The 22,780-nt window shown below is 40.1% G+C and overlaps 4 protein-coding genes across 6 annotated transcripts; all 4 read left to right on the forward strand.

The window, feature by feature from the left end:
- The first annotated feature begins 32 nt into the window (after positions 1 to 32).
- On the forward strand, positions 33 to 3,089 carry LOC147818623 (E3 ubiquitin-protein ligase TRIM39-like). Its single transcript, XM_087176346.1, has 7 exons — positions 33 to 142; positions 428 to 1,016; positions 1,139 to 1,234; positions 1,314 to 1,547; positions 2,030 to 2,177; positions 2,258 to 2,284; positions 2,370 to 3,089. The coding sequence occupies exons 2-7, from the start codon at positions 438 to 440 to the stop codon at positions 2,945 to 2,947; spliced, it is 1,662 nt and encodes a 553-aa protein (XP_087032472.1). The 5' UTR covers positions 33 to 142; positions 428 to 437; the 3' UTR covers positions 2,948 to 3,089.
- A 454-nt stretch (positions 3,090 to 3,543) lies between these two features.
- Positions 3,544 to 8,206, forward strand: LOC147818624 (E3 ubiquitin-protein ligase TRIM47-like). Its single transcript, XM_087176369.1, has 4 exons — positions 3,544 to 3,943; positions 5,278 to 5,922; positions 6,966 to 7,196; positions 7,320 to 8,206. Exons 2-4 carry the CDS (start codon positions 5,374 to 5,376, stop codon positions 7,344 to 7,346), a joined length of 807 nt encoding a protein of 268 aa, XP_087032495.1. The 5' UTR covers positions 3,544 to 3,943; positions 5,278 to 5,373; the 3' UTR covers positions 7,347 to 8,206.
- On the forward strand, positions 7,348 to 12,139 carry LOC111661712 (E3 ubiquitin-protein ligase TRIM39-like). 3 transcript variants are annotated; one of them, XM_087176368.1, is made up of 8 exons: positions 7,348 to 7,424; positions 8,466 to 8,578; positions 9,525 to 10,111; positions 10,234 to 10,329; positions 10,658 to 10,891; positions 11,064 to 11,211; positions 11,292 to 11,318; positions 11,406 to 12,139. In XM_087176368.1, the coding sequence occupies exons 3-8, from the start codon at positions 9,530 to 9,532 to the stop codon at positions 11,969 to 11,971; spliced, it is 1,653 nt and encodes a 550-aa protein (XP_087032494.1). In that variant the 5' UTR covers positions 7,348 to 7,424; positions 8,466 to 8,578; positions 9,525 to 9,529; the 3' UTR covers positions 11,972 to 12,139. The 3 variants fall into 3 exon arrangements, with proteins under 3 accessions (XP_087032494.1, XP_023271137.2, XP_087032493.1); XM_023415369.2 differs by lacking the exon at positions 7,348 to 7,424 and having other exon boundaries at positions 8,295 to 8,578; XM_087176367.1 differs by lacking the exon at positions 7,348 to 7,424 and having other exon boundaries at positions 8,295 to 8,578; positions 9,528 to 10,111.
- Positions 12,140 to 12,596: 457 nt separating this feature from the next.
- On the forward strand, positions 12,597 to 22,733 carry LOC111661714 (uncharacterized). The gene is made up of 26 exons (XM_023415370.2): positions 12,597 to 12,788; positions 13,993 to 14,468; positions 14,825 to 15,031; positions 15,546 to 15,627; positions 15,732 to 15,817; positions 15,897 to 15,983; positions 16,068 to 16,140; positions 16,248 to 16,333; positions 16,423 to 16,500; positions 16,573 to 16,645; positions 16,745 to 16,830; positions 16,947 to 17,030; positions 17,283 to 17,378; positions 17,627 to 17,755; positions 17,872 to 17,967; positions 18,274 to 18,358; positions 18,448 to 18,488; positions 19,063 to 19,152; positions 19,347 to 19,442; positions 20,247 to 20,334; positions 20,416 to 20,456; positions 20,575 to 20,658; positions 20,866 to 20,961; positions 21,228 to 21,309; positions 21,402 to 21,445; positions 21,532 to 22,733. The coding sequence occupies exons 2-26, from the start codon at positions 13,995 to 13,997 to the stop codon at positions 21,604 to 21,606; spliced, it is 2,559 nt and encodes an 852-aa protein (XP_023271138.2). The 5' UTR covers positions 12,597 to 12,788; positions 13,993 to 13,994; the 3' UTR covers positions 21,607 to 22,733.
- Positions 22,734 to 22,780: the final 47 nt, after the last annotated feature.

Genomic DNA, 22,780 nt, shown 5'->3' on the forward strand with positions numbered 1-22,780 from the left:
CACCAGCTTCTCAGCTCGTCTGTATCCTTTCCCATGTGAGACATGAACACCGAATTGTTTGCAGTGCCTTAATTACTGCATATGTTCCTTCGTGTGAAAGACAGCTTTGGTGTCTGGGATTTACAGAACTACGGAGAGTCGGGTGAGTCATTCCTTCATCTTATTTTGCTGTTTTTCTGCTGTATTTGCTTTTAAAATACAGAACTGTAAGAATGTGAATGCAGGATTAAGATGTGCAAGCTTATTCACATGAAAGTGACTCATTGGGCGGGTCAGTATTGACATTGTAAACAACCTAAAAATAGACTTCCAAAAACTTATATAACTTTTTGAAACTTGTTTTCCTTGTTCAGTTCAGCTGTACATGATGTAAAAAGCCTGAATTAGAAAAAAATATAAAGTCAACAAATCACATTTTCTTCCACAGAGATCCCAAAATGTCATCATTCAGTATCATCGCCTCATTGACAGAGGATCATTTCCAGTGTTCGATCTGTCTGAACATCTTCAGCGACCCAGTCACTACACCGTGTGGTCACAACTTCTGTAAGACCTGCCTGAGCGAGCACTGGGACAACAGCGAGTTATGCCAATGCCCAACATGTAATAAAAGATTCTACATGAGGCCTGAGATCTCCACAAACACGGTCATCGAGGACATTTCAGTCCAAATAAAGAGGAGGAAAGTGGAGACGCTTGAAAGCGTTGATGCACCGTGGCAGGTGAAGTGCGATGTGTGCACAGAACTGAAGTTCAAGGCCCAGAAGTCGTGCCTGGTGTGTCTGACGTCATACTGTGAAGCCCACCTGGAGCCTCACCACAGAGTCCCTTCCCTCGTCAGACACAAGCTGATCGACCCGGTGGAGAACCTGGAGGAGAGGATGTGTGAGAAGCATGAGAGGATCCTGGAGCTTTTCTGCCGAGACGAGCAGGTGTGCATCTGTCTGCTGTGCAGTGAGACAGACCACAAAGACCACGACACAGTGTCTGTGGAAGAAGAAGGGGCTCAACAGAGAGTAAGACACCTCATTTTTAAATCCTAGTTTATTTTGTTAAATGCTAAAAAGAATAAACTGAACATTGAATGATGGATTGACTGATTTAATATTGTTTGTTGCCTTGAAATTCTTCATTTTAGGTGAATATTGAGGCCAAAAATGCAAAGATCAAAATGATTATTGAGGAAAGAATGCAAAAGATTCAGGAATTTACAGCTTCCTCCGAAATGAGCAGAGTGAGTACTGAGGAAAATTATGTGCCTGATTCTGCCATTTAATATAAATCTTTGCTAATGACATGATTTATGGTTACAGGAGAAAGTACAGAAAGAGATTGATGCCAGTGAAAAGCTCTTCAGTGCTCTAATGAATCAAGTACGAGACATGCATACCAAAATAAAATCGAACATACAGGAAAAGCTCAGGAAATCACAAGAAAAGGACAAAACGGTGATTCAAGAGCTGCGCGAGGAAATCACAGAACTGCAGAGGAAGCAGTCGGAGCTGGAGGAGCTGTCACAAAATGACGACCACCTTCAACTTCTGCAGGTTAGACAACACCCCCCCCCCATGAGCCACAACTGTTTGCTGCTAGATGATGCAGTGTTTACAACATGGGTCTGTTAAATGCAAAAGGTGCTAAATAAATAAATAAATAGTTTCTTTTCCTTTGCATCTTTTCCTTATCAGTTGGTTCCTCTAGCTTAAGAGGAAGAGATGCAAGGAGGGTTCAAGGCAACACGACTGGAAACAGAACCTTTCTAGTCTTTATGCTAAGCTAAGCTAAGCTAATTTGCTGCTGGCTCTAAGTATATTATATATATATAGTTACACAGATATGAGAGTGTTATCGATCTTCACTTCTAACTCTTGGCATGAATGCGACTTCTGCTGCTTATGTGAACTCAGCTTTTTTGTGCCTGTGTTTCAAGACACAAAAAAATGTCTGCTTGGATGCAAGTGGTTGGTTTTTAAAAAAAATAAATATAGCGATATGCCACTCACGATCATGTGTTTGTGAATCATTTCAGACTCTGAAGGCCCTGGACACCATATCAGATGCCAAGGACTGGTCAAAAACCAGGGTTTACTCAGACCTGTGTGTGCAGACAGTCAGGAGAGCCATGTCTCATCTTGTGCAGACTTTTATAGCAGAACTGAGAACTCTGACAAACACGGGTAAATATGCTGCATTTGCTTCATTCGTGATGATGTTTATTATCATGAATGTCCCATAACTGTGTTGCCACTTCTTACAGAACTGACCAAAATGAGACAATATAAAGGTGAGATAATGTTCACTTTTCTCAAAGATTTAATTCAACTATTATTACTAAAGATGGCAGGTTTAACGAACATTATTTTTTTCAGAGTCAGTCACCTTTGACCAAGCCACTGCTGGCTGCGGCCTTGTGGTGACTGAATTTGGGAAACGTTTGAAGTACAAAACTACAAGCTCATCATCGTCTGATGACATAGAGAGGTTCGACTTTCCCATGATTTTGGGGAAGAACGGCTTCACCTCTGGACGGCACTACTGGGAAGTCCAAGTGGGCTTTAGAAACAACTGGGATGTTGGTGTTGCCAAGGAAACAGTGAATAGAACAGGGAGGGTCAGCCTGAAAAAAGAAAATGGATTCTTTGCCATAGGAAAGAGGGGTTTTGATTATCAAGCTCATTGTACACCCTTCACTGTCCTCCACCTGTGTCCCAGGCCAAAATATGTGGGAGTTTATTTGGACTATGAGGAAGGCAGGGTCTCTTTCTACGATATTAATGAGAAGCTGCACATTTTCTCTTTCACAAGAGAATCTTTCACAGGGAAACTCTTCCCCTACTTTTATCTGTTCAGCAGGGCAAAGAAATCTGAGCCCTTGATTATCAGGTCTATGCAAGATCGAGCATCTCTCTTATCTCTCATTCGTTCCCTCGAAAAAGCTAAAGAATAACTGAACAGTATAGAATTGCTGTAAGGTCAAAACTCACAATTTCAGTGAGGTCCACTAAAATCAAACCCACTGTAACCAATATTTGAGCATATAAAACATGATAGTGGTGAAAATATTCTGAAATGACCAATTTTAAATGAATTTTAAAAATCTGTGTTGCACTGCATATATTCCCTTTATAATACAATGACTGTAAATTCTTAATAACTTTTTGGAACAATGGATTCTTGATTTCAGTCAGTGATAAGAAAAAAGCCAGTTACTGATTTCTAGCTGTCGACCATTGGATTCAGCTAGCTAAAATTCTGATTTGCAATCAGATTTCATCAGCCGTAGATTGCTTACTAATTAAGCTAATGTCAGCTTCGTGGATTGATTGAAAACTTGTCCATTCCCAGCTGACTTGTTTTTAAAATGAAAGCCATGTGAAAGTGTTAAATATGCACTTTTATGTTATGTATGTGATATCATGCTAAAAGATTATGGGTAAAACTATATTTCCAATGCAAAAGGTAAGCATCCTCACCTGTTGATGATACATGTAGAATCATATAGAAATACAGAAACACAGCACTTGTATTGGGGTGTAGACCTTTTTTAGTTCTACTAGCACATTAGCACAGCAGCAGCATCTTCAGTCCTCTTGATATGTGTACACAGGATATCTTAAGTACTGAGTGTAGGTCAGTCACTTTTTGGCAGTGCTAAGAGCCATGAATGTGTGTTTGCATCATTGCTGAAATAAACATTTTGAATGGTTTTGTTGCCCTATTTGGAGATTCAGCTGAACTGTTATGAGAAAGCGCCACCCCCTTCTTTATCAGATCTATATGAGTTTATGAGCATCCAGGAAATGACAGAGTCCAGTAGGGCCGCCCTCGTTCCCAGCAGTGATAGGTGTGTCTACACCTGTTTGGAGGAAGAAACAACAGACAGGAGTGTAACTCAACACTGTAACAGCCTCAGGAAACACGGGCTGGTAGTTGCAAAAGAAAGGTATGTGAGTTTTCTGTTTTCATTTCAATGGTCTGAGATTTAGAAGTAAACTTTTGATTTTTCGCTGTAGACCTGTGTCAAATGGAAGTGCAAAGTTGACATAGAATATTTTTACAGTTTATTAGTTTATGTAAGTTTATGAAGGAAAAGAATAATCCCAGCCACTCAGGATGTTTAGACTGACATGTTAAGAACTCCACAACCTGAAATACTGTATAGTTTAACTTAAAATACTATTGCTGTATGTACTTCTGGCAACTTTAGGAATCAACAGGCCATTTTGAATCAATCATTAACCATCATCACAGAGAATCCTCAATTCTGATTGGCCGGAGGATGTTTACTATTTTGAAATCACGGCATGACTCTGATGTAGGATTCTCACCACTTTTCTGAATGAACATCATGTACAGACTGGGATTAATACTCATAGATGATGGAAATTATTCAGCCCAGGTGTGCTAGAGGAAGATACAGTGTGTTTCGTCATTAAGAAATGAAGTGCTGATTTTGATCAGTATAAGCAGGATAATCCATTCTTGTGAATTTATGGCAAATTCTGTAACATAATGACTGTAAGTCAATGCTCCTCTCTTTACTATGGACAAAGAATGATGTTACCTACGCCCAGCAGCTGTCACACTACTCAGCTGACTCAGTCTGCAGTTTGATTGGTCTAAAACCACACGTCATTGCTCTTAACCATACCATTTACGAGACTCCTTTATTGCCCCATACAGTATGATGTAAGTGAATGCCCCACTGACGACTAACCTCACCTAAATTGCATATTGAGTAGGTGATTTTATTTCTCTTAGCCTTTATAAATGTACTGTAAATGTGTTGTGTGATGACCCTGATGGGGGTCATAGGCTTTCTATAGTTTTCACCTTTAATTCTACCTCCCTTCATCATGCACCCTGACTCCACTGCTATTAAGCTTAATGAGAGGCTGAGGCTCTAATCTAAGGGACTTATTTGTGTCTGTGTGACATTATTAGCCACTGTTCTATTAATAGAGGTGTGATTAGCCTGTGTTGATCACCACACAGCGTGTCGTCGATGGTCCCTGTTTACTTGCCAAACTGATATTCATATGTTGTCTTTTATCAATAAATGTATTAACCTTAACAAGCAGCTTTACATATAATAAGCTACTGTAGAGTGAAACAGAAAGTTATAGGCAGCTGTGTTGCGGTTATGTTGATGCCTGAGGCTGCTGTGAGGACTTGTAACAACAAAACACAGTCATCACTCATCCTCCCTAATCCACTTCCCTTAGCACTTGAAAATGTGTTAACTGCAGCTAATATAATACTTTGTTTTCTCTACAGATACACTGGATTCAGCATTCAATGGAATACATTATTATCTCTGCATGCTAGCGCCACACCACATCAGCTAGGTTACATGCATGTACGTGTACACATATGCAAAGACAGACGTTGAGTTTTGACCTAATGTCAGAGCCTCCTAAATGCTGCATCTGTCTGGATGAGTTCAGCAACCCTGCTTCCCTCCCCTGTGGACACAGCTTCTGCCTGGGCTGTATAGGAGAATACTGGAGGATCCATGGGGCCTGTCGGTGCCCCCTCTGCAAGGCCTTCTTCCTCACCAGGCCACAGCTCAAAACAGACAAAACAACACAGACTGAGGATGCAACTGGGCCTTTAAAAGCCGGGGAAGTTCCCTGTGATTTCTGCCCAGCGAAGTGTCGTGGAGCAGTCAAGTCCTGCCTGGTGTGCCTGGCCTCCTACTGTGACACTCATCTGGAGCCGCATTACCAGAGTGAAGATCTTGGGCGCCATCTTCTGATCAACGTGGTGAAGAACCTGGAGGACTCTGTGTGTAGGGTGCATGGGAAGCAACTAGAGAGGTTCTGCAGGAGTGACCGAACATGCATTTGTAGTATGTGTGCCCAGACAGAACATAGAGGCCATCACATTATTCCTATTGACAAAGAAGCTACAAAAAAGAAGGTAAAGTCTAATAAAAAGCCCCACATTATTGTTGTGTAACAAAAGCACCAACAGGATAGACAGATTTTGCCAGACCAAACTTTGGACACTCATTAAAAGTTGCAAAATGAGGAACTTAATCATCATTAATGACATAGCCTTCCTCTTTCAAATTAAAAGCTGAATTCAAAAGAAAGAAAACACTCGTGGGTTTTGCTGCTACAGCTTTATATGGTCTGGTATGACCACTTGCTTATGAAGGCTGATGTTGGCAAGTCAGTTTGCTGACTTTATGCCTCTTTTCCACTTGTGCTACTGATACTGTTTATCTAAAATCCAAGCACCTTAGGTTTTAGCATCATCCCAGCACTGTCTCTGCCAGCTGCAGTGGCTGTTATTCAGCAAGTCACATAGTCTTGCTGTAAATCCATCCATCCACATCTTTATATCACAATGCTTTAAATCACTCCATTTGCTTTTAACATTTGATTTTCAGAAACGAATGAAACCGATACAGAACACTGGAAGCCTGTACACTGTTGTTTTACAAAGCTGGTGGTAAAGCTTGTATATGTTTATGGTTTCATGTTTGTGGTGGTGCTAAGAAACCTGAAAGCTTTCAGCAAATTTCTCATAATGGTATAAACATAATTTGTATGACAGTAAACAACAAAGTTTACACAACATCTGGTCTTAATTGTAAGAAATGAGCAAAAACCACTGGAATGACGCAATTATCTCAAACATTTTATTTCATACGTACACAAATAGACTTTGTTCCCCGATTACAGAACAAACATAGCATCTTTGAAGAGGAAATACACAATAAATTGCTCTTTGAAAAAGCTTTCCTGTTGAAGGTCTCACAATGACATAAAAGCAGATCTGTTTTGCATCAGCTATCAAGCCCAAACTGAGCTCAGTGATCAGGGTGTGGTCAGGATTAAAAATGAGAGAACAATGCAACAATGACATGAGCATTGGTTTCATTTTATATACATTACACTGTGTCTGTAGCTTGTCACGTGCAACTGTAGCCCTGCTGACATCATGTTTTCCCACAGGTTAAACTAAAATGGAGAAGGCTAAAACTTCAGCAAGCAATTCAAGAGAGACTGAGTAAGGTTGAGAAAATCAAGATCTCTGTAGACCGCAGTGGAGAAAATCCAAAAGAGGCATGGGCACAAAATAAAGAGCTCATCAAACAGCTGGAAGAAGAAATCTCCGAGCTGCAGAGGAAAAACGCTGAGCTGGAGCAGCTCTCACAGACTGAAGACAACCTCCACTTCCTACAGGTCTGCACCATGCTCACAAGTCAATACATCAGTAATCTGATTAATCACTTATTGTCCTTTTTTTGACATGAAACACTGCACAACCACTGGTCCTTTAACTCAGTCTTCCCCTTGTCTCTACAGAGATTTCTACACACTACTATGTCGTAAAAACTGGACGGACGTTGACGATTCACCTTCGAGAGCGATGGAACAAAGATTATTTGCCTTTTTTTCTTTTCTAAAAAGGTTTTTAAAAAAATCCATCAGCATATAACAAGTTTGATGGTGTGTTTGCTTTAAAAGGAATAGTTTCGCCTTTTGTAAAATATACATTCATTGGAGAATTAACTGAGAAGATCGATACCAATTGCACAACTGTACAGTAAATATAAGGCTACAGCCAGCAGCCTCTTACAGCTTTGTTTACCATAAAGACTGGAAATCTGTCAACTGTGATCTAGTAGCACCTCAAAATCTTAGTAATTAATCCATTATATTTAGTCTGTTTAATTTATACAAAACTTGTTGCTAAGCTAAGCTAACCGACTGCTAGCCTTATATTAAACAGACAGAAAAACAGTGCTAATGATCTTATTTAACTCTCCGCCAGAAAGTGAAAAAGCGCATGGCTATACAGATTGTTTATTCCCTGTTGAACTGTAAGTAATTACCATAGTTTTCTTTCTTTTCTTTTTTTTTTAAACAATCATTATGAGCAATTCAAATGTTAGTAATTTGAACAGATTTAGAGAATCAGTAAATCTCAAGAACTGCAAAAATGTCAGTCCACTAAACTCAACTTTATCCAGATAATGGCCAATTACTCATTGAGAATATCTTGTATGAATGTAACTTATGCTTCGGTGAATGATGTAATTTCTTTTAAGAATAGTGTGAGCCTACTTGCAGTACAGTATTTCAGTGTTTAAATGTTAAATGTGTTTGCCGCCCCCCTTTTTTTTTCTTCAGACGATTGAATAAAATTTCAAACACTGTATTTATGCAATAAAGTACAGTACGAAAAATGACACATATCAGTACTTTCATATTGTGTTGGAATCCTGCTTTTGAATCAGGAACTGACAATGAAAATGATAGTTTCATTTCACTCTCAGTCTGCCAGTGAAATATGCTTTACATGGAGCAACAGTCAAGTCCAAAGTTTTATTGCTCAACATGCAACACGCCCTGCAGGAGACAAAAACACACACGAACTTGCAGCTTGTTTGCATGCCTCTTTGAATAAAAGGAAATGAATGGCTTTGTTCTGAATGTGCTTTTGAACAGAAATGAAACTTAGGAGGAGGAGGAGGTGTCAAAGGAAGGAACTACACACAAACCACATAGGAGTAAAGAGTACGAAACAGACGCCTGGGAGATAAGGATAGCTAAGCTAAAAGGTAACAATTTACTCTAAATATACATTTCTTTTATAATATTCTTGTATTGATGCTCATTATCACTTTTACTTCAGATGACTGTTCCATTACTTTACAATGTAAGACATTTAGTTGTGAAATGAGCTGTCCTGTGGTGTGTTAGACAGAGTTTTGTCTGCTTCACTGATCATTGTTTGTTATTACTTCGGTCTCTGCTATTGACATTTAACGAACAGACAGACACACACACACACACACACACACACACACACACACACACACACACACAGACACAGCTGAAATATCCAGCAGGTGTGTCACCTGTAATGCCTTAGAGCTACAACAGTATCAGAGTGCGGATGAAATATGCTTTGTCATCTTGACTTTTAAAATTTATCCAGTAAAAAATGAATCTAAATAAGCAATGAGATATAATGTGATCTATAATTTTTTATTACCTGCAAAACCACACCTGTGTCCTGTCCATTCAGTCTATAAAAGGGAGTCAGCTGTTGCAACTGAGATAGAAGATTTCGATATAGATTTTTCCAGTGAAGTGCTTGATGCCAACGACGCACTAGGGGGTTAAATTGCACATGGACACTGAGGTGTTGATGGTAATTCACTGGTAATGATTTTTTAATTGGAGACTGCTGTCTGCAGTTAAGTTAAAAATTAAACTAAACAACAAGACCCGAGTGCCCATATCTGTGATTTCTAGTGTAAACATGTAACCTTTGAAAGAAGAAATTACACGCAAATTTAATATGTGAATTAATAAAGCAATAAATACAACCATACCATATAACTATACTTGGTCTGGTATGCTGCGTAGCTTACTGTAGATAATGTTAGCTAATGTTGCCAAATTGTCCCCAGTGAACTTCTTTGAAATGCAAAAAGTGAGCAGGCTGTGATCTGACTACTATATTATATTTCTAATTTACATCATGGTGCTCTCTTAAAGCAGATATGGCCTCCGCTGCTGCATCACCCAGTCAGACCTGCCCAATGGAGAAGCATCTAACATGCTCCATCTGCATGGATACATTTCAGGATCCTGTCACTACAGATTGCGGCCACTCCTTCTGCAAGAAATGTCTGAGCTTAAACTTTAATTACACCGACAGAGTGTGTCCCCTATGCAAGAAGCCTCAAAACAGACTCCCAGATGTGAACATCGTCCTGAGAGACATCGTCCATCAGGAAAATCTGAAAAAGACTGAAGAGGAAAACGATGATATTTACACTGGCAAGGACGGCGAAGTGGCCTGTGACATTTGCACGGAGCAGAAGCTGAAGGCCGTGAAGTCCTGCCTCGTGTGTCTTGCCTCGTATTGTTCGACCCACCTGGAGAATCATTCTTCAACTGAAAGGCTGAAGGGCCACAAGCTGGTGGCACCCGTGAAGAACTTGGATGACAGGGCCTGTCTGAAGCATGGACGCCCCTTGGAGCTGTACAGCAGGACGCAGCACAGATGCATTTGTGTTCGCTGTATGGAAGAAGGTCCGGAGGAGGTTGTCTCTACCGAAGATGAATGGGAGAAGAAGAAGGTCAATAAACATATGCAAAGCCCTATAATTTTTTATTCAAGTCTTGACAGCAGTGGATACTTACTTTAAGCTGTTTGCTCAGCAAATTTGTGTTGTTGACTTCCCTTTTTTGTTTACTACAGGTTCAACTTGACAACAGCAAGACGGAATTAGAGGCAAAAATTGAGAAGAGAGAAAAACAATTGGGCGAGATTATTGAATCTCTAAAGAAGTGCAAGGTAAGCTGCAAGGGGAACAAACATTACCGATCCTGGACACACCTGGAGTGAAAAGCCAATCAGACCAGTCAAGTTTAGCCTTTACAAACACTATGAAAGTTAAATGGAGGAACTGTGAAGTAATTATCCTGTCATACCCACATACTGATGCCGTATCTGGGGCTTTGATACGTGCAAGTCCCTTAAAAGGTACAGTTACACTTTTGTAGAAATAGAATTTAAACATGATACCATATGGCGTAGCGTATGTAGTATTAATGCATGTGTTGTTAAAAGAAAACAGGTTCAAATATCGAACAGACAATGCTTAATTTTCTCCTGTTTTCAGGACCAGCTGGACGGTGAGTGGTGGAATATTGATGTTGTGTTCACCGCTGTGCTTGCGATCGTGGAGGAAGCCCAGGCAAGAGTTCTTCAGCCGCTGAAGGACAGGAGGCAGGTTCTGGAGAAAGAGGCGGACGACCTCAAAAAGGAGCTGGAAACAGAGATCACTCGTTTCAAGGCGACCATCTCTGAGCTGGATGAAATATCTTCGCTTGAGGATCACATCCATTTCCTGCAGGTCAGAGGAAATTTCAAGCTTTGCAGGAATGTATGAGAGTTTACAGAAAATGACCTCTGAATCAATTAATGTGGCATATTATTATATCTTTTTTTTTTTGCTGGATTATCTACTGAAGTTTTGTTAGGTAGTGCTGTCTGTTGGTTGATCTCTTTGTCTTTCTGTTTCTCAGAGTTACCCGTCTCTTCAAGACCTGGATGACATCAAAGACTGGGCAGAGGTAGAGTTGGACACCTCCCTGTCTTTTGGTACCATGAGAAAAACTACAGCAATTATGATGGAACAAATTCAACAGGAGCTGGAGAAGCTGACGTCCATTGGTAATAGTTAAATCAATGGTGTTAAATGTTAAAAGAGTAAAAAAGAAAAGTAGATCTAAAACAATTTATTTATTCCACAGAACTTAAGAGAGTTCCAAAGTTTACAGGTACGTGATATATTCAATTTCTTCCAAATTGAAAATAAAGACTTTACTGTTTAGATCATATAATTACTTTGAGTTTGTACTGAACAGTGGACGTAAAGCTGGATCCAACCACTGCGCACCCACGCCTTGTTCTTTCTCATGATGGGAAAGAGGTGAAAGATGGAGGGGAGAATCATGAAGTCGATGATACACCTGAGAGGTTCGACAAGTTTGGCAGCGTCCTGGGGATCAACAGCATGACCACTGGGAAGTCATACTGGGAGGTGGAGGTTAGCAACAAGGCCGGGTGGGATCTGGGTGTGGCAAGGGGCGACGCAAACCGCAAGGGGAAACTCTCAGTGGACCCGGACAACGGCTACTGGGTGACTGTGCATTATGAAGACACAAAGTACGCAGCTATGACAGCGCCACCAGTTCGTCTTACCCAGGAAGAGAAACCTGAGAAGCTGGGAGTGTTTCTGGATTACGAGGAAGGTCTCGTCTCTTTCTACAATCTGACGGCTCAGTCTCACATCTACTCCTTTACCGAGTGTCCGTTCAGGGATGAGCTCTTCCCGTATTTCAGTCCGCATGTAAAACAAGATGATAAAAATGGTGATCCTTTGATTATTTCTGCTGTGAAACAATATGAACAGGTAATGGATGAGTCATGAGGAGTGTGTGCGCGGACAAAGCCTGTGATGTAATTAATTAAACCGCAGAATAAGGTGAAAATTAATTTACTATATTTTGTAACTGTATTGGCCATGTTTCCAGTGAAATAACTGAAATAAAAAAGGCATGTAGTGGAGTTTTCGACCACTACTGGTGCTTTGGAGAAACCTTTTTGAGTCAGTTCCTGAGAGCATGGATTTAAACGGATGTAAGCAATCCAGGGTTCACAAGTTAAAGAATATATATATATAAAAATTGTTTGTCTATGTCTAAAATGTCTATTTTGTTTGGTCATGATAAAACCTATTCTGCTGGGGATGTGAAGTCTACATACTATGTATTCTTCTTACATGTGGTGTTATTCCAATTTTTGTTTTTTTCTTTGTGTTTTTCAATCTCTTAAATCTTATATTTAAAAATTATATTTTATTTTTCTGTCTCTTTAATTCACCGCTTGGAACAGATGTGTATTTCCAGGGGTGTAGTAGGGAGGGTAGGGGGCAGGGCACTCAAAAGTTAAGTGTTTTTAGTATGACGGCTCTCCACGAGGAGGGGGAAAGAATGATTCATTCATAAAGAGAATCCCTAAAACCTTTCTGGATGTTCTGGTGCTCCTCCGGCCCACGGACCAGAGCGACACCGGTCTAGGTCTGTTTGGTGTATTTCACAACAACATGTGATCACACGTGGGTTTAGTAAGAAGTGGGCGTTTGGCGGGTTTTCTCTTTTGAACGGAAACGAAACTGAAAGCAGAAAAAAAAAAAGACACATTGTGCAGTCAGAGAGGTAACAGAGGAGCACAGAAGAAGACACAAGGTAGGCGTCGTATCAATACATTTTATGAAAAGGTTTGTCTGTTTAACACAAACTAAGAAACGCTGTTAACTGACTTGCAGGTGCATTATAAGTTTTTTTTTCTATTGCAGATAAAATAATTTGCCAATATACCATCCTTATTCTGTCTCGTCTTGTTTTCATTTATATGTTTTATTTATTTGTGTTCTCGGCCTCGGGCACCTTGAAAGGCGCTATAAAAATTTAAGTTATTATTTAAAAGTTTTAATTGAAAATAATGATGATGTCTGATGAATAGCTTTTTTTCTGGATGAGAGACTCACCAGAAAAAGAGAGAAAAAAAAGGCTTAACATAATGTTATTATATTATATACAGTTTATAGGCTGTTCTGTGAGTCTGTTCCTCTTTTATTCTAAAAGTACTGAACCAATTTGCACAAAACCTGGTGGAGGGATGGGGCACGGGAAGTCATTCAATTTTGGTAACTGGGCGGATGCAGGAATTTCCCTTTTCCTTATTTTTCTATCATAAGAGCTAGACAGCTGTGTGGGAACGTTTGGCCTCGGCTGAGATACGCCTTTAAATGAGTGCCAGTCTAGTTGAGAACATGTTTGTCTCTTTTATTTGCCAATTGAATGAATAGGAAAGTAATTTCTTGAAAAAGTATATTTTAAGTAGCTCTGTATCCAAAACCAGTGAATTAGATAAATAAAATGAATGTCAAATATATTTGAGATTCAGATGAAATTTCTAATATTTGCTCTACCTAAAAGGGAAGTAATACCTTGAATATAAAAAAAACACATGGTATAGGTGGAGAGAGGGAAGCTTGTCACTTTCACTTCCTGGTTTGCTGCAGCTGTTGCAGCCCCACCTCTTGTCATGATCATCTTTCTTATTCACGTACTGTATCTTTATGTGTGTCCAAATATAAACAGTACTTGTCTTATTATATGCTATCCCTGTAGCTGATTAGACAACAGTCAGATCAATGACTCTACTACTTATGCTATTTTTTAGAGCATTTATCATTATCCTACAGTTGTCACCTGTGGCAACAGTGGCCAAAATCACATTCAGTAGTCTCATCACTTTGAGTTATGTGTTTTTCATTTTATCAGACAAATATTACAAAGCGTCATTTGAAATGCCAAAAGTGAATAGACCGAGACCCAAATGCCATATTATCTCTCTAATTTACATCATGGTGCTCTCTTAAAGCAGATATGGCCTCCGCTCCAGCATCATCCAGTGAGACCTGCTCAATGGAGGAGTATCTAACATGCTCCATCTGCATGGAAACGTTTGAGGATCCTGTCACTACAGATTGTGGCCACTCCTTCTGCAAGAAATGTCTGAACCACTGCCATGAGTACACTGACCTGTGTCCCATGTGCAAGAAGCCTCTAAGCAGAATCCCGGATGTGAACATCGTCCTGAGAGACATCGTCCAACGGCAAAAGGTGGAAAAGATTAAAGAGGAAGATGATGATATTTACACTGGGGAGGACATTTACACAGACCAGACGCTGAAGGCAATGAAGTCCTGCCTCGTGTGTCTTGCCTCGTATTGTTCGACCCACCTGGAGAATCATTCTTCAACTGAAAGGCTGAAGGGCCACAAGCTGGTGGCACCTGTGAAGAACTTGGATGAAGATTCGGAGGAGGTTGTAACTACTGAAGACGAACAGGGGAAGAAGGTGAATTAACATGGAAGACTATAATTTTTGATTCAAATTTTGACATTGTGAATATTATATGATAGAGTTGCAAAAACACCAAAAAGAAGTACACAAATGAACAGATCGGTGTGTATAGTTGTTAGGGTTTCATCATATTACATCGCAGAATGTGGAACTGAAAGGAGAATGTCTGAAGTTGGGATAGTGACTTGGTTTTGTTGTTTCCTGCAGGTAAAAAACTGAGGATCTTGACCTACCATCGCCACAAACAAGACAAACTTATAAACTACGCTAAAACACTGGAATGAGAGGAAAAAAAAACAACAAATCTCATTGCACTCTAAAGCAACATTATGGTTTGTTTGTGTTTTCAGAGCCTCCAGGTTTGTCAGGTTTGTGGTTGGTCCAAAATGACGACTTATCGGGGCCTGAGAATTCACCAGGGGAAGAAGGGATGCATCCCGAAGGGAATGAAGATCCAGAAGACAGAGCAGGGCAACTGGCAAAAGCTGGGGGAAATGGAACCGAAAGTGGATCAACGGAGACGTCAGCCAGCGAAGAGACTGACTTTCAATGAGGAGGTTTGAGTTCTAGCAAACCATTTGTGCAGACAGTCATTGTTCCCAGAGGATGAATCCTGATGACTTTTCTGACTTCACGCCACCATGAGATTTGTGAGAAATGTCTCCACAACAATCTCAAATTTTGTAAACATTAATGCAACCCCCAGGATGAATGGCAATAACTTTAAAAAAGTTACCATCATCAAGTCATAACTGTAATTGTGCCAGTACTTTGATTTGTGACCAAAAACTAACAACCTTCCCATCAGCCTCAGGTGCACTTTGTGTCGAGTGCTATTTAGCAAATGTTAGTATGCTAACATGCTAAACTAAGATAGTTAACTTGACTTTGTATTCGTCAAACATCTGCATGTAAGCATTGTAATTGTGAGCATGTTAGCGTATTGGTGTTAACATTTAGCCCAAAGATCATTATTTAATTCATTAATTCATTCATTGAGTCAGTCATCAGTGTGATGATCTTGAATCAGTATTATCAACTTATCTTCAACTTTCCACCTTAACCTGATAGCATTTGCCAAAACCACCAAGCAGGAACGTCCGTCCCAACTCTGCAGCAGCAGCGGCCACAATCAACAATGGAAACAATTCAGGTACGTACAAGATTATAATTCAGTTAAAACAAGGTTCTGTAATGAAACCTGAAAAAAACCCCAGAAAAGCTAAGTCTGGGACTGATCGTCTTCTTTCACTGCAGCTTTTGCCACTTCCGAACGCTCTTCCCTAAGAACCGCAAGGTCAAATCCAGGCCATCTGCAGCAATATTTCCTCACCCTTCCACAGGTAAAGTAGATTCATGAATAGATGAAGTTCTGACTTCAAATTGACAGATAATGAAAAATAACGAGTAGATGGGATTAAGATCTTTCAGGCGAGTGCGGCGCTTCCAATTCCTCCACCACCAGTAGTCCGACTTAAGGAGAGAAGAGTTAATCCAGCATTATCACAGGTACTTAACTGTTGGTTTTAGATGCTACATTTTAAATGTTGTTTTCTTTTAAAGTATTTTTGGTGACTTTTGTGCCTTCATTAGAGTGCAGACAGGAGAGCAACGACAGGAAGTCAGCGAGCAGCAGCAGCCACAATCAAGGATGAGCCTATATCATGTATGTACAGAAGAGGAATTAAGGTTTATTCAAAATGAAATTATTGAAAAATCATTCTGAATCTTAAAAACCATTTTGGTTAAAAATGCCAATATCCTTAATTATAGCATTTGCAGTTCCACAACCTCCTTTCCGAAGAACCCCAAGGTCAAAGCCGGGCCATCAGCAGCAATATTTCCCCACCCCTCCACAGGTAAAGCAGATTCACGGACAGTTGAAATTCTGACTTGAAAGTGATTACACAATGAAAAGTGACATGTAAATCGGATTAACATCTTTCAGAGGAGTACGGCGCCTCCAGTGGCTCCACCACCGGCAGTCCGACCTAAGGAGAAAAGAATTAATCCAACATTATCACAGGTACTTAACTGTTTACCTCAGGTGCTATATTTTAAATTTCATTTTTATAAACTGACTTTTTGCCTTTATTAGACTGCAGACGGTAGAGCAATGAAAGAAAATCAGAGAGCAACAGCAGCCACAATCAAGGAGGAGCCCAAATCACGTACGTACAGGATTATGATTCAGTCCAAACAAGAGTGGGCACGACAGTCTGAAAAATAAAGCGGCTAAGGATGGAACTGAACTCCTCCTTTCTCTGCAGCGGTTGCGATTCCACCAAGGCCTTTCCAAAGACCCACGTACCCGCCGTCAGCCAATCAGCTGCCAGATTTCTACACTGGTGTGCAGGTGAAGCAGATTTACTGGAAAACTCTCACCATGAAAAAACTCAATACAGGGCTTTCTATTCTGTTCTATTTTCTTTATTGTGTAATTTGTGATACCATTTAATTAATATCTTTCAGGTGAATGGTTTCGCCGAGGAGCGTCCATCAACTCCACCTTCAGCAACAGTAATGCAGCTGACGGAGAAAGACAGGAATGATAATGTGATTATTAAACCATTATTTAAGGCCCTATATTACAATTTTCAGTTGCTCAGTGGGGCTTTGTGTGATCTATAAAAGGACATAAATTATATTAAAAACTGTTAGTGTGCAATTTTAGAAGTAGCTGTGACAGACACACCTGATGCTTTCTGCTTTTGTCCCATTTTGTTTCCATTTATTCAGCACTTTGTATCCCACAGGGTGTATTAACAAGATGCTCTTCTCATCTGTGTGTGTGTTCTTTCATTCAAGGCGAGACAAGAGAGACTGAAACTTGAATTACAGCAGAAAATTCAAATGAGGAGAGAAAAAATGAGTAACATGACACCAGCAGAGAGAGCCTGCGAGGTACTGCAGCTATATTTTTTTTTTTTAACTCTGGATTCTGTGATTTCTGTTTTGAGCTTTATGAACAGTGAGAATTATCAATGAATATCTTCACCTACAAGAAAGTTGTATAGAAGTTGTGTAGATATTTGTCTTGGAATTGATGTAAAGTGTAAAACCAGCTGGAAAAGACTTTATCGCATGTACTTCATGTTGCACTTAAAAGTGAAATGCTTCAATATTAGAAATTTTCCACGTCTCTCTGACAGAACATCCCAGATTCACCCAGGACCAGCAGACAAACTAATACTGCAGCAGCGGCAGCAGCAGACACCACAACTAAACAAGATCCCAGCGTAGAAGGAACTCCTTTCTCTTCAGCCCCTCCAGTAACAGCGGTCGGTGCTCTCAGAATAAGACAATATACTACAGACAGTCTAATGGACCATGTTGGCATCAGCAAACAGCCCAGTGTTGTTATTATTTGTTGGATTAAGCGTCTCGTATGTTTCAGGCGAAGCCTCTGGCACGAAGGTTTTCAGCCACCACAGCCCAGGGAACAACAGTCCAACCAAAGGAGAAAGACAGGGAGGATGAGAAACTACCACAGGTACAGTACTAGTGTCTCTATTGCAGTGTATCCATGGCAATGTCCATCAGTCTGTCCAACCCCCTTTAGGCCAGTCTGAAATATCTAACTGACTATTGGATGCATTGCCATTAAATCTTCCATAGGTTTTCATTGTCCCCAGAGAATGAATCCTACTGACACTGAAACTGCGACTACTGATTTAATCTTTCCCATTGTCGGGATCTGCTGAGTTTCTGTTTCATATCAGTGTAAAATTAATCTAATCCAGGTGTAGACAGTTTGGCAGCAAATGCTTCAAACATTAAAATCCCGTCTCTCCGACAGCATGTGCCCGACTCAACAAGTACTGACCAAGCAAATACAACAGCAGCAACAGCAGAAGCCACAATAAAAGAAGACCCCGCATCATGTATGTACAGTAGTAGTATGGTGCATGCAACACAGGAACCTGCTCAATAATCAGGAAAATTAAACACTTCCTGTCTTCCTTCTTTACAGATTGTGAAACTGCTGAGCCGGATTTCTCCACTGGCATGAAGGTACAAAAACTATTTCATCACAAGCAAGCTAATTGCTCATTTTTATTCCCATACTTGTCTGTTTGGTTTCCTTGAAGCCCAGTTGTTGAATTTATCCACACACTTTAACGGCTGGTTTCTTTGCTGATAGTGTAGCAAATATTAGGACCTCATCTGTCAGGTATAAGAAACTTAGGAACCAAAATGCAGACAGACAAAAAAAGAGGTTTGGTGGGGGGAAAAAGGTCATTTGATAAAGAAAAAACAAACTTACAACTCAGGCAAAGCAGAACTCAGAAACAGAATCAAGGTAAAAATCAAGAACAAAAACCAGAAGCTCTAAGAGACACAGGAGAAATGTGACTGGAGCAAAAACAAACTGACAAAGACAGAGGGGAAGACACAGGTGTGACACATTAGGGCGGGGCAGGCAATCAACAAAGAGGGAAACAGGATGAAAACAGGAAGTAAAATTGACCTTGAGAAACACAAGGAGCTCATCAAAATAAAACAGGAAATGACACAAATGTACAAACATGAAGAATCCTCCTCATGACATTATCACTTGAGTCCAGCTTGCACTTCATGTTTTCAGGTGAAGGATCTGGCCCAGATGTTTTCAGCTACCACAGCCCAGGAAACAGCAGATCAACCAAAGGAGAAACACAGAGAAACAATATCACAGGTTGTGTGTAGATGTTCCACCTCGCTGTGGTGCCAGATGTGATAGGTTCATTAGAGTGTACAGATGTAGTATTTATTTTTGCCAGTTTTATTCTTCCTGACCTTCTGGGTAGTAATTTACCATCTTCATATAAACTAAAGTTACTGTCTTGTTACTATATTTCGCTGGATACTTAAGTGCCTCATATGTTTTAGGAAAAACCTGTGGCTCTGAGGTTTCCAGCCACCACAGCCCAGCAAGCAACAGTCCAACCAAAGGAGAGAGACAAGGAGGATCAGAAACGATCACAGGTTCAGTACTAGCACTTATATTGTAGTGTTTCCATGGCGATGTCCATCAGTCTGTCGGTGTCGTCTGTCGGGGTGGACTGTCTTTCCGCCACTTTAGTCCAGTCTGAAATATCTAATTAACTATTGGAAGCATTGCCATTAAAAATCTCTCTCTCTCTAAATAATCTGTCACTTTTCACACAAAAACTCAAACTACTCCCCAGACAGCGAAAATAAATCCGGCCCATCGTTGGGCCACATTCTTGTCTTCTTCTGGCTCAGTATACGCCCGGTTTCACTGCCTGAATCTGGCCCACGTACAGCAGGATTTCCAGATGCTAACGCCACAGTCTGGCGCACACACAGAAAATCTTCTGGTTGTCAGCCAATACTGGAGGATAACAGCTGGAATCTGCCCAGATGTGGAAGTACATTGGCCAGACTAGGGGCTGAGGACATATGTTGGTCCAGAAGTTTCATTTTACTATCTTTTCCATTGTCAGGCTTTGCTTCTGTTCTCTGTTTTATATCAGTGGGAACTGAATCTCTTCGGGCTCTAGATGGTTTATTGGACAAAACAAGATATTTTACGTCGTGGTATTAGACACAGGGGCATTTTGTTTTCTGACATGTTAGACAAAAAAAGAATAACCGATTAATCTAGAAAACAACCAGCAGATTAATCGATGATGAAATCCCTGTAATATATAACACCACAAGCATTAAATGATACTTTTCAAGAAGATCATGCACTGAAACTGAAACTGCAATAATCAGTTTGGTAGCAAATCCCTCAAATATTAAAAATCTGTCTCTCTTTAACAGAATGTGCCCGACTCAACAAGTACTGACCAAACAAATACTGCAGCAGCTGCAGCAGCAGAAGCCACAACAAAAGACGAGTCCACATCATGTATGTAGCAGTATGGTGTATTCAATGCAGGAAATTGCTCAGTAATGAAAATGAAGCTGTCACTGTCGTCTCTCTCCCCAGTGGGTGAACCTGCTCAGCCTGATTTCTCCACTGGCATGAAGGTACAGAAACCTCCTGACTTACTGGAATATGTTGTGGAGCAAAAACAATTTCATCACAACATATTTTTAATAGTTCATGTCATTGTCATTTGGATCTGAATGTTTAACCTGTTTTCAGGTGAAGGAACTGGCCCGGATGTTTTCAGCAACCACAACCCAGGAAACAGCAGGCCGACCGAGGGAGAAACAAACACTACCACAGGTTGTAGATCCTCTGCAGATCTTATGTTTCACCTCATTATGGTGCCAGACGTGAGAGGTCTGCTGGAATACAGAAAGTGATCAATGTTGTATTCTTATATTCTCCTGTCTTATTTCTTTGTGAACTTGTTTAAAGGTTACAATATGCAAACTGTCCTACAGTTGCTCCAGGAGTCATTGCGATACTTAATTGCCTCATATGTTTCAGGCGAAGCTTCAGGCTCGGAGGTTTCCAGCCGCCACAGCCCAGCAAACAACAGTCCAACAAGAAGAGAAAGACAGGGAGGATCAGAAACTATCACAGGTAGCCTACAGTCATTCACAGTAAAACAACTCCAGCGACACATTTTTCATCTTTTCCTATGATGACACATTGAACCCTGGGAAATTGTCTGGGGCATTTTTCGCTGATTTCTGACATATTTTATAAAATACAAATATTGAATAATGAATCAATGAATAACATCATCTATATCTATAGCAATTTATGTACTGAATTCCCTAAAGGAAATAAATTCAAAGTAGTAATCAGTTATGTAGCATTATAAACTTTGTCTCTTCCTCTGACAGAAGGTGCCAGGTTTAACAGGTGCTACCACTAAAATGAATCCTACAGCAGCAGAAGCCACAACTCGGGAAGATCCCAAATCATGTATGTGTAATGGCTTATTCAACACAGGAAATGAATAGATACGGGAAAATGTAAGAAGTGTGATTGACAGTGACCTTCCTCTGTTTGAACAGCTTGTGAACCTGCACAGCTCTCAGATTTCTCCACTGGCATGAAGGTACACCTAATTTGTTTTATTACGGTCCTTTTTCAGCTGTCGCATGCACACTTCTACGGGTCCAGTTTACATTGAGTGTTTTTCAGGTGAAGGAACTGGCTCGGATGTTCTCGGCTACCACAACCCAGAAATCAACGGTCCGACCAAACGGGAAACACTGAGAAAAATGAAAACTGGCATAGGTGGTGGATCTACTGTAAATCTTATTTTTCATGTCACTGTGGTGCAAAGGCACCGCTGGTTAGTTCTTCAAGTGTTTTCCCCCATCTGTGTTCCCATTTAAACTTTTTCTTTAAATGATATCCTCAATATTAGGCCTACTTAGCATTCAAACACTGGGCTCTCCCGCACAATATAATGATCCTGTGTATCCTATGCTATTTGCTATCAATTACACGGAGGCCAGCTTAACTCTATGCTGTATGTTTGTTGTTTGCAAAAAAGGTTTTCAATGTGGTGGCTAATGTGCTGCTACATGATTATTAAACTGTGGCCAGATGATGCTAAGATGCCATTAGCAGGTGGTGGGAAGGCTGTTTGTGTTGGTTGCTGGGTGGTTGCTAGGACATATAATCAGTAGGATACTTGTCTTACAGCCAAAGCTTTTTTTTTTTAAGAGAGAAAATAGAAGTGAGTTCTCTTACAAATAAAAGGTTTACAAGATCGCTTTATTTGGTCTGAAATGACCAGTAGCTTATGATAGCTAATGTTAGCAAACCTGATGTATATAGGCTACTGCGGCTGACATTTAGATTCCTTACTTTATAATTCTTCTTTACTTGTGCTACATTAATTGTATTTTAGCTAAATGCTAAACTGCTGTTTGGCTAAATTACAGACAGGAAGTTAGGATTATCCCATAACTGTGTCTAGTAGCCACAGTGGTATGTGGTATGATCATGCGTACATAGTGTTAGAAAACTAAGGTGGAGTCACCTTTTGTGCATACAACCCATTACATCCTGTGTAAATACCTCATGTGCATCATATCAAAACTTATGAGAACTTATGATAAAAGCCGTTCTTTTCTGACCTTCATAAATGCCTTATGTATGAAAGAGAATTAGGACCACATGTGAAAAAAAATTGTATTTTAAAGTAAAAAAAATGTACATGGCCCTTATCCTCTTCAGTACCTATCAGATACATATTAGAGATTCTGTTTTTTCTTAGCTCTGGGATAATGAATATGGGAGTCACTGGGAATGTAATTTTACTATCAGCTGTACAGAGCATATTTTAACTGTCTATTTCAATACATTTGTTAAAATAAAAATCTACCATTAAATATTTGAGTTGTAAATACCATACATGCTGTTGCATGTTTAAATGATA

Source organism: Seriola lalandi, unplaced genomic scaffold, assembly GCF_002814215.2.
Source record: "Seriola lalandi dorsalis isolate HSWRI2012SDOR001 ecotype SW California unplaced genomic scaffold, Sedor1 jcf7180002054549, whole genome shotgun sequence".
Taxonomy (NCBI): Eukaryota; Metazoa; Chordata; class Actinopteri; order Carangiformes; family Carangidae; genus Seriola; species Seriola lalandi.

Coding starts and splice junctions, on each gene's coding strand:
- LOC111661712 (XM_087176368.1), top strand. CDS start 9,530: ATGGCCTCCGCTGCTGCATCACCCAGTCAGACCTGCCCAATGGAGAAG. Junction 10,330..10,657: donor AATCTCTAAAGAAGTGCAAG/GTAAGCTGCAAG, acceptor TCCTGTTTTCAG/GACCAGCTGGACGGTGAGTG. Junction 10,892..11,063: donor ATCACATCCATTTCCTGCAG/GTCAGAGGAAAT, acceptor TCTGTTTCTCAG/AGTTACCCGTCTCTTCAAGA.
- LOC111661714 (XM_023415370.2), top strand. CDS start 13,995: ATGGCCTCCGCTCCAGCATCATCCAGTGAGACCTGCTCAATGGAGGAG. Junction 15,984..16,067: donor TTAATCCAGCATTATCACAG/GTACTTAACTGT, acceptor TGCCTTCATTAG/AGTGCAGACAGGAGAGCAAC. Junction 16,141..16,247: donor CAAGGATGAGCCTATATCAT/GTATGTACAGAA, acceptor CCTTAATTATAG/CATTTGCAGTTCCACAACCT.
- LOC147818623 (XM_087176346.1), top strand. CDS start 438: ATGTCATCATTCAGTATCATCGCCTCATTGACAGAGGATCATTTCCAG. Junction 1,548..2,029: donor ACCACCTTCAACTTCTGCAG/GTTAGACAACAC, acceptor GAATCATTTCAG/ACTCTGAAGGCCCTGGACAC. Junction 2,178..2,257: donor GAGAACTCTGACAAACACGG/GTAAATATGCTG, acceptor CACTTCTTACAG/AACTGACCAAAATGAGACAA.
- LOC147818624 (XM_087176369.1), top strand. CDS start 5,374: ATGCAAAGACAGACGTTGAGTTTTGACCTAATGTCAGAGCCTCCTAAA. Junction 5,923..6,965: donor AAGAAGCTACAAAAAAGAAG/GTAAAGTCTAAT, acceptor GTTTTCCCACAG/GTTAAACTAAAATGGAGAAG. Junction 7,197..7,319: donor ACAACCTCCACTTCCTACAG/GTCTGCACCATG, acceptor TTGTCTCTACAG/AGATTTCTACACACTACTAT.